At 38.3% G+C, this 10981-nt stretch overlaps 1 protein-coding gene across 3 annotated transcripts in view; it reads right to left on the bottom strand.

Annotated features, from left to right (window-relative positions):
- Window positions 1-1393: 1393 nt before the first annotated feature.
- Window positions 1394-10981, bottom strand: part of LOC125453462 (rho guanine nucleotide exchange factor 17-like) — a 457467-nt gene continuing 447879 nt past the window's right edge. For all 3 annotated transcript variants that reach the window (XM_048533100.2, XM_048533099.2, XM_048533101.2), the window contains exon 21: window positions 1394-9465. In XM_048533100.2, coding sequence (XP_048389057.1) covers window positions 9260-9465 — 206 coding nt within the window. In that variant the 3' untranslated portion in view covers window positions 1394-9259. The remainder of the gene's footprint in view (window positions 9466-10981) is intronic.

Genomic DNA, 10981 nt, shown 5'->3' with positions numbered 1-10981 from the left:
CCTTAATTGTCTTTGGGAAGGATTTGGGGGCTGCCTGCTCGAATCGCTACAGTCCATCAATAGTACAGTGCCACCAACAGTGTGGTTTGGGAGTTCCGGCATTACGACCCAGTCGCACTAAGGAATGGCAATATCGCTCTACATCAATATATGGGTTGCGGCAGAACTTGCAATTAGTTCGGCTGTCTTGCCCTTGCTGTCCTTGTACTATATAGTAGGGGCCGCAGATTTGGAAGGCGTTGTCAAAGGAGCCTTGGTAAGTTGCTGCAGTGTATGCTGTATTTGGTACGGATTGCTGTCACTCTATGTCAGTGGGGGAGTGACTGATTGTGGGTGTAGTGCCCATCAAGTTGACTGCTTTGCCCAGGACAGTATCAGCTTCGTGAGTGTAATTTGAGGGCAAGTGGGGAGTATCCCATCATAGTGCTGGCTTATGATTTGTCAATGGCGGATTGGCTTTGAAGCATCTAGACTTGTGTTACTCATCGCATTCTAGCCTCGGACCTACATTTGTAACCATAGTATTCATATGGAAATCAGTTTGCACAAATACGGGCCAATTTGTTTAGCTCTTTAATTGCACTGAGACAGTATCTTTCATGATCTCACAATGGCTCAAAGGGCTTAACAATGAATGATGTACTTTTGAAATATAGATACTGTTAAAATGCAGGAAACATAACAAATACAGCAGTGTGCGATGTCCAAAGAATCATGTTTTAATGAATAGACTTCCTCTTCAGATGGGGTGTGGAGAAAATTGATGCAAAAAGACAATGACAAAGAAAAGGAAAATATGCCAAAAGTATCAAATTTTTAAGTGCTTTTCTCAATTCTTGATCGAATTTTGACAGTGGGAATATTATAGATGGATCTGAGGACAGACTGCCATGCAGACTGCACCACTTTCCCAATGGCAAGCCAACATAATAACTGGCAACAGCAGGAATCTTAAAGGCACCATTGTCAGATCGAGCTTTGTGCAAATTATTTTCAGTTTCTTGTCAAAAACAGGCATACATATCTTCTGAGATAGCCAGAACTGCAGATGCTGGAGTCGGACAACAGTGTGGAGTTGGAGGCCTGGCAGGCATCAAAGGAGCAGGAAAGTTGGTGTTTCCAGTCAGGACCTTTTCATTTCTGAAGAAGGGTCCCAACTCAAAACATCAACTTTCCCACTCCTCTGATTCTGCTTGGCCTGCTGTGTTTCTCCAGCTGCACACTCTCCTAGCTTCTAATGTTTTGCACAAGAAACTTGGTGATACATTTGTTTAGCCCTGGTTCTACAACCCAAAAGACATTAAAGTATTTCACCCTGAAATTGCCTCCTTTTAAACACTTTTTTTTGAAAATAAAATCAATAGAAATAAAAGAAGCTTACACACAATGGAAGTAGCTGGCACCAGTGAACTTTAATTACAAAGATCGCACAGTGACAAAACAAAACAGCAATATGTGATAAACATGACACACTCACTTGGCTTTTAATGGTTCAGAATAAAAGCTTTCCAAGTACTGTAGTAGTTATAATTTAAATGCCCTGGCACAATAGTTGCACCAGTGATACTTAAACAAGTATATAAAAATATGCCATTAAATTCATATCAACAATTAAAGACAGAACAGTATGTACATAAGAGGAAATATATACCATTATTTACAATACACAAAGGTGGCTTCTCCCATTGCCAAGCAATTTTGAACATAAAGAAACAAACTGTTGTTTTCTCTCTGCATATAACTTTCTGTTTATTATTGTACTGTTAGCTCTTGAGCTCAGTCCATGGCAAGTGACTTTTCAATAAAATTACTTTCAGTGCAGGCTGATCATTACAAAGCAATCCCCCAATTGTAAAACTGACACAACATTAAAGATACCACTATCTTTTCTAATTGGCCTATAGTTTGAGAAAATACTAAAATCTTGCTTTTAAACAAACATCGAAGATAGACTGATTGTACTCTGAAGATATTAAAAAAGGGAACTTCTTGCACAGAAGACTGATGCCTCAGCAATACGTACTTACGTTGCATGTACCATGAATAATATTTTGCAGGTCTTTTAGACACAAAGGGAGACTCACTGTCACACTGTAAAATACCTTGCAAGCCACATGTCTGTAGCAATGGAAATCTTATGACATCAACCAGTAATCAATAAAGGTAACCATGATGAATGATGAAACACATTGGAAATGTTTATGCCGTAACAGGTACATCATCCAGAGCAATGGCTGGCGTAGAAACTTGCAAAACAGGTAATTCTTGGCTAAGCCTGTCTCCAAACAGTTTCAGTCTGCTTTAAAACAAGTAAATCCAAGGGAATCATTTTCTCCAGCTATTCTTTGATTTTACTAAAACCTCCCCATTTTCAGATAATGGTGATCTTGTAGCAATATTCATGGAGGTGTGTAACACTTAGTAAGATGAAATCTTTAACATGTTTTTTGTGTGAAAGAATATTTAATTAATGCCACTGAAAATGAACACAATGAGCACGCAACTAAAATTTGAAGATACAAAGCGCACAGTGTACACCCTAGGCAATGAAGAAAAGAATAAAGAACATCATCTAAAGCTGACAGCCTCAGTTCGAAATTGCCCAAAGGCAGTGGAGTCCCAATGATACTGTCAGGGCTTCACCTACATTTCTAAAGAACAGCACTACCATTTAACATTGGCCACAGCAAAGAAATAGCGGCAGTTTTCCTGGTTGATTACCACGGAGGTCCCTTAAGGTTAGTGCCTTTCTATTTGGGGCTACTCTAAGACGTAAACATAGGCCTCTCTGACCTGGACACCTGATCATTCCTAAAACTATTCTGCCCGAGAATCACCCCTCCTTTCTTAATCATCATAACTTCCTATGAGCTACCTGATTTTTATAGCCTGTCAGCCACTTGCAGCCCTAATTTAACATTAGATGCTGGTATAATTCATGAATCTGAACACCCTGCAAAGTTATATATCTTTGCTGAACTCCTTCACTGCTCACTTGGCCATTTACTTGCCAGGGAGTTATAATTTTCCCAAAGTCTTGAAAAGGCACTGCATTTCAATTATATATTTTAATGTCATCTTTGCTGCAGTGCTTGCCTTTGTTTGGAGCTGTCTGATCATGTAAATTGCTGGATTCATCTGGTTTCCCATTCTAAATTAATTCTTGTCTGCTGATCCTTATCTTGGTTCAAAAGAAGATGCAGTGTTTTCTTTATAATCATATGTATCTTGTACCTTGTTTTGTGACTGGTGTCTATCCAAATACAGTCCATCTTTCACTTCATCCAATGGCTCCTGTTCAGGATTCACTGCCAAATGCATAGAAAAAAGGTTCTCTCCAAGTTCTGGGTAAGTAGGGAACAAGTTTTCTAGCCCTAGCTCCATATGCTTTGTTGCCCTTACCTCAACAAATATGCATCGATTATAGTCTATCAAATTTCCATTATCCCTGATATTTCTGTGGTGAGACTATTAGGTCTTTTATGTGAAAAAATATTCACTGATTTTATGGCCTGGCTCTAATCTTAAGGTTATGTCCTTTTCTGGGTATCCCCAAAGGAAATGGTTTCTCTGCATCTTCCTCAGCATTGTTCCCCCTCATCACTGTAAACATCTTGATACATCATTCCTCAATTTCAGAACTCAAAGGGTACAAAGTCAAGTTTAATGAGTCTCTAAGTTTTTAAGTTAATGTACAAGGCCCTGGCATGAGATTGTACTGTGACCCTCCTGCCTGAGATTCAGTGCCCACAAAACTAACAGCAATATCAACGAGCTTAGTGTTTTCAAATTAGATGTAGATCATTCATTCCTTCATGAAGCATGACTTTATTCAGTCGTTTCTCAATTTTACTCATTCTTCGTGATTAGCCACTGAAAACAACAAAAAGATTCCGAAATGTGATTTTGAACACGTCTTGCAGTCATAAATCAAATCCTGCTTAAAAAAATACTCGGATGAGCACTTGAAGTGTCATAACATTCAAGGTTTTGGGCCTAGTGTGGGAAAATGGGACTAGGGTAGGTAGTGGTTTATTGTTGGCAGAACAACTCGATGGGCCAAAGGGCCTATTCTGTAACCTGTGATTATACAATTCCTCTCCTTGATGGAAATGTCTTACAGAATTGCATCAAGATAAAACACTCCTAGATTGAAGTCAAAGTGATTTAATCTCCACAAACAAATTTCAATGAGCTCATTTACTTATTCTAACAGATGTCATAAAACACTAAGTATATCTACAGACCCTCTGAGCTTACTTATCTCTGAGCATTTCCCTCACTTGCACATTACAATCTGCTCTCTGATCAGAAGTCCAATTCTTTTCCCAAATCTCTTTGGTACAATATTTCTTTAAAAAAAATCAATTAAACTGAAAGTAAACTGCTTGCTGGTGAAATATTTTTTCTGCATCATATTGCAATATATAACAATCTATTCCCACTCAACCATGCTACTCAGTTTAACAGTACATCCAATATCAGTCTAGGCACTTAGAATTCATTGCTTATACTAGGCACTTTTAATTCTGCCTCTCTAAAATCATGTCTTCTGAACAACAGACTCGTACAGCTTCCTTTGCTCTTGCACATTATGTATTTTAAGCTTTCTACTAACATCCATGTACGCCAATGTTCTCTAATATTTAAAAATCACAATCACAGGCTAATTAAAACATTCTCTGTGGTGTGCATATCCTGAGAGGAAACATCAGCAGCTTCAGAACTTGTGTAGCTATCACTTCACTGGTAGAAGAAATGTAAAGTTTAAGTTGTTAACAGAGGGCAAACTCAGTACAATATATAATGTGTTTGACTCGAATCACTGTGAAACTGTTCATGGCATGTGATACTTAATCTTTTACATGCTAGTACACAAGTTGTTAATGTTACATTTAAACTACAGTTTTGCCTTCCAAAGTTGGAAATGAAATCCAAGGTTGTTCCACCTGATCTCAAGTTGATCCTAGTGATGTGGCCTGCCTTGTGCTACCTATTTTGGGTCATTATAATGCTTTGTCTCCTCATAGATACAATAAACTATGTAATGCAAGTAGTCAATTTATGTCACTCTATTCTTACCACAGATGAGCAGTAACTATAATTTCTGGGTTAACAGGTCGTCTTTCTATTTGTAACAATAAATAGGATGGAGGATTTCAAGATTAGGGGGCACATTTTAAAGAGGAAGAGATTTAAAATAAAACATGAGGGATAAAGTTTTCACACAGAGGGTAGTTTGTGGGTGGAATGAACTTTCTGAGGAAGTGGTGCATGTGAGCACAATTACAATGTTTAAAAACCGTTGACTAAGTACATGAATAGGAAAGGCTTGAAGGGATATAGGTCAGGAGCTGGCAGGTGGGACTGGTTTAGTTTGGCATGGACTGGTTGGACCAACAGGTTTGTTTCTGTTCTGTATGACTCTATGTTCCTCAGCCAACTGGGCATTTTCCAGAAACTGAACTAGACTCACCATATAAAGACAGTGGTTACAAGAACAGGTCAGAGGCCAGGAATCCTGCAGAGAGTAATTCACCTCCTGACTCCCCAACTTACAAGATGTTTACAGTCCACCATTTACAAAGCAACAGCCAGAACAGTGATAGCACACTCCCCAATTTAATGCATATGTACAGCTCCAGCAACACTCAAGATAATCGACACCATCTAGGGCAAACAGTCTTCTTCATCAGAAACTCATCCACCACTTTCAACATTCATCTCCTCCATCATAGTAGCAGCAGTGTGAACCATTTACACCTTCCAAACCTGTGACCTTTATAACTGAGAAGAATGCAGGAAGCAGGTACATGGGAACATCACCCCTCCAAGCCATTCACTATCCTGACTTGGAATTATATTGCTGTTCTTAACTGTCACTGAGTCAAAATCTTGGAATTCCCTCACTCACAGCACTGTCAACATACCTAAACCAAGCACATCCTTCTTAAGGGCAGTTAGGGATGAGCGACAACGTGTGCTTTGTCAATAATGTTCACATCTTATGAAAGAATATTGAACAAGATATCTTCCAGGGAGGAGCACCAGCACATCATATTAAGACTCACATTTGCAAATATAATTCAGAATTCTACCAGGTTTGGGGCACCACTGGCTTTAACAGTAGCATAAAGCACTACTGTTCATAATACTCATCCACCCAATAATTTTTATTTTAAAGCAAACTTTGTTTATAAATAAAAATGTTTATGACATTTTCCTGTGAATAGGGAAGGAGAATGTTCCAAATCTGAACAAATTCACGATGACTATAAACTAAGCGTAACTTTGGCAACTCTTACATTTTGGCCGATCATCACACATTCCTCGGGAACTTGATCTAAAGTCAAAATGTTTCTGAATCTTTCTCTACATGAATAAGATACTGAGATTTTTCAATTATTTCAAAATACAGCTTTTTCTTCTTGAATTAAAGCTGGTTGATAATAAAGAATTTGATTGGACAGATTGCACATACTGCGCGATAACATTAAACATACCTTACAGACGTTAGTTATTACCCAGATGATCTGACATCTAGTGACCCAGAACCAATAACCTAATTGTCCCTTTTCAGATACAAAATACCCTGTCTAATAACAGGATTCTAGTCTGTGTGCTTCAGATTAAGCAATTGCTAATTAACTTATGATCTGACAGATAAGATTTCTTTCTCATCGTTCTAGAATGAAATAGCGCATCTAAAAGGAGCAGGAAGGTGTAAGCAGGGCAGAAATTTCTCTTCACACCTTTCAAAATACTCAAAATCAGTGACTGGCATGCTTGACATGTTTGATACAACTGTTAGAAAGTGGGGGCGGAGGGAGGGGATAGCAGATAAAGAGAATGGAACATGCCTACTGGTCTTCATATTTTTAATCAGGCAAAAATGTTTGAGAGAATGTTGTATATGTTGCTTTGGGAAATGTGAAATAAAGCGATCTGTTCACAATCAAAGAACATCAGGTTTAATCGGTCCAACTACTTTCAGGAAGAAATTGAAACAAGCTAACTATACTCTGCACCCAGCTGAGTGAGGGGTTCAGTGTGTGATTCACACCACAAATGTGATTGTCTTCACTTGCAGGTATTAATCCTACATTTCAGAATCTGACTTTCAACAGCGATTGCCAGGAGTTTTAATTACATATCATATATCTGAAAGGCATTCAATCCAAAAGAGTGAATAAAGTAAGCAAATAATGGACTAAATTCTTGACTCCAGTGCACTGGTTTCAAACCTTTGTTCTGTGGGAGGACTGAAGAGAAATATTTAACTTAATTTGATTTGAATGTAGTGCAAACTTTTAGGTTAATATGCATTTAAATATTATTTTGGTGATAATGCAAATCTTTTGTAAGCCCAACAAACAGATTACTGAAGATCAAAATTATAGGCGTGTGGACATTAGTAACAGTTTCCATTCAACTGGAGAAATCTTAGATTCCCATTTTCTTTGATCCTCAAAAGTCATTCAGAAGGCCTCTTTTAGTGTCATAATTAAAAGGCCTCATAAAACATCCTACCCAACCATTCAAAAGAAAAGCTGAAAACTGTGGAAATCCCAAACAGGTCAGTGAGAGCCTGTAAAGAGAAGTGAGTTTATAATGTTTTGGCTATTAATTGTATTGGAATGTTCAACTAATACCTTTTGCATTTGTACTCATTTAAAACCAAACATGTCACAATAAAACTGTTGTTTTATTACAGAAGCTTTAAAGGGAAGAATGAAGTTCCCGTAGAGTTAGAAACTGCAGTTCCTTCACCGATGTTGAGATCCACATACTTCAGACTGGCATTTTCAAAAAACTCAACTACACAAAATGAACAACCAGATTAAGCCACAAAATGTAAAAAAAAATTGTGTCAAATGTCTAGAGATACCTTTTAAACATAAAAGATAAATGCATAAATTAAGTGCTGTAAAAGGTAACTAAGTTAAAATGAACATAAATACTGTACAGGAGGACCAATGCGATATAACTGACCAAAAGGTTGCTACAGCTATGATTATGGCCTTCATCAGACCGAGGTGATTATGTGGCTCTAATTAACTGGTGCTTCAGCAAATGTCTGAATGTCCTCTGATTGAATGGTTCTAAACAAGTGTTGGTCCTCCACAATCTTGGCCACATATTGCACATTGTAACTTTACACACCCTCTCTGGCTTCTGTATAAACTGGCTCTATTCTACACAGAAGGCAGTTGAACACACCCAAGCACATATTGGAACGCTGCTGTGATACATGTTGAGGTACTTATGATGTAAATCATCAGCCCTCTGAATGAATGGGACAGTACACAGAAAGACATTTTGAGCCACGTCCAGAAGATAATACTAAACACACAGTTCTCTCTCATGCAGATTCACTGAGAATTAACGTTCACATACATGTTTGTCTTGAATAGGTCAGTACATACACGCATGTCACGGTGAGTTCCACTTTGTGGTTCATATAAATATGACGCATTTGAGTGAGGTCTTGTAATCGCCAGAAGGCCTCTTCATTTCAAATAGCAACGAAAAGCAGAGATCCACTGTCACAATATCCATGCAGATCACCAACATTGTTCTAGACAGGTTCCCACAGATGAACTTCTTATTGGACACGATTATTTGGACGTTACTTGAATCATAGCCATGTTGCTATCAGGTTGAAGCACAGATAAACGTTCCACATAATTGTTGCTAAAAGTTACTGTCAGCTTCTCAACATTTGGTAAGACAAAAAAGAGACAATGGGAAAGAGAGCTCTGGCCATATAAGATGATGTCCCGGACAAAGTATTATTCCCAAAATCCCTTGCCTTTTCTTTTGGTTTAACTTTCTTTGTTTTTAACATTGCATCATTTCTTGGTCCCAAACTTAGGTGGCTTCTTTTTTTCATCAATGGGAACCCATGATTATCACAGGTGATGGGGGGGGGGGGGGGGGGGGGGCTATTCTCCCTATTTCCACTTGTTCACTCAAAAGCCCCAACAACTTTTGAGCCATTGCACGTCCACATCACACTGTGCGACACAGAATATAGCATCACAAGCATTGCAGAGAACTCAGGCTGAGCATTTCGCAATCTGCAGACACGTCTTAAGACCTGCTGATCATTCACTCAGGGGTCCTGCTTGTGTAGAGTTTTGTTTTAAAAAAAGAACAAACAATGCTCACAGAGACTAAATGCCCAAGCATTAGACAAAGCACACTGGGAGACAAACAATTAAAGTAGTCTCATGGCCAACACCAAGCTCCAATCTTCTCAAACACGCCACAGAAGCAGATGGTTGGTGCTGTCATCACGGCCGACAGTCTCACTGCTATTGGTTAGGCGGAAGTCTTCATAGCCATCACCTCCACTGATCACTAGCATGTTGGTTTTCAATGGAATAATAGCAGATGGTCGGCGTCTTCCTGAATCTCGCTTCTGGGAGCCAACCAATCTCTCACTACCTGTACCAGGGCGGCCTAGAGGATTAAATAGATGGGTTAGACCTTACATAAAAATGCTGCTCATGCTCATTTTATCAATCACATTGAACATTTTGACCCAAATCTATTCCAATTAGAGAAGAACCTCAGTGTACATTAAAGTAAAATCTCAGATTGCACATCATGAACATGTGACATTTTTAAGAGTAGGAAAAGGTCAAATGGCCCCATTGCTGTCTCAATTTGTCTCGGTTTCTCCTGAAATACATCTTTCATGACCTTTCACCCATTGACATAACTCACTGCAACAACATTCCCAGCAGTTCATCCCAGATTGTCACTGTCCTTACTGTGAAATGGTTCTGTTTGAATTTCCTACCTACTCTTGATTTCTATTATGACAAACCATATTCTCTAAATCTTGAATTTTATTATCAGTATGCACAAGTTACTTAGGGCAATTTTATCCTCTGTCTTATAATTCTGAAGGGTAGTGATACATTGTATTACAGTCAGTGCACCTTTCAGATACATGCTCATGTCAATATCAGTGTAATATTACATGTGCCCTTAAAATATAACAAACTCATACTCCATCTCAACTTGGTTCACTTGAAGCATGATACTCTACTGGAGGCATGCTGCTCTGTTGTAATGCAACCTTAGCGCAGACAGTCAAATGCCTGAGAAATCTTAAATAAAAACCAAAAGAACTGCAGATGCTGTAAATCAGGAATAAAAACAAAGTTGCTAAAGTTGCTGGAAGAGTTCAGTAGGTCTGGCAGCATTTATGAAGAAAAAAAATCAGAATTAACGTTTCAGTACCAGTCACCTTTCTTCAGTACTGAGTTTTTTCTTCACAGATGCTGCCAGACCTGCTGAGCTTTTCCAGCAATTTTTTTTTCAGTCTGAGAAATGAAAGGTTTGCATGTAATAGCTGTGATTTTAAAAAGTCATATCAGGTATTCAGATACCATGAGCTTTAATGAAGCAAGAACAATCCAACCCTGCTCTAGCTTTCCTTTTAACATTGACTTTTCAGTTCTGACATAACTTTGGTTCGACTATGATGTACCCGATCCTTCCTGTGGCAGGAACCAACAATATACTACTACTTTAGATATCTTCCCACAAATGTCCTATACAGGAGCATCATCACTTTTCAAATGCCTTCTATTTAACGACTAATGCAACCCATTTCATTGATAGCTTTGTTTTTCTGTGGCAAAGCCTTGGGCTGATGATTTAAAGTGATAACCCTTAAATCCCTCTCCTAATCAAAACATGGAATAATTGTTTAATAAAACATGCACTTACTCTCCACTTTTGTTCATGTAATAATTCATGTGAGTGTGCTTTATGAGACCTATCAATTTTTTAAATTATAAATATTTAACACACAAATCACATCACAAGTACCAGCATCTCTTCCTAGCAGCATGTTTGCTGTGCAAAAGCCATGAGAATGCATACCTATTCAAGACAGATCTAATGAAATTGCAACATCCAAAAAAAAGTCTGACTTTGCAACCAGGGTGAAGTTCAGGAAATA

The sequence above is a fragment of the Stegostoma tigrinum genome, chromosome 6, assembly GCF_030684315.1.
Source record: "Stegostoma tigrinum isolate sSteTig4 chromosome 6, sSteTig4.hap1, whole genome shotgun sequence".
NCBI lineage: Eukaryota > Metazoa > Chordata > Chondrichthyes > Orectolobiformes > Stegostomatidae > Stegostoma > Stegostoma tigrinum.
The sequence above is the reverse complement of the archived record's forward strand: the minus strand, read 5'-3'. Positions and strand labels throughout refer to the sequence as shown.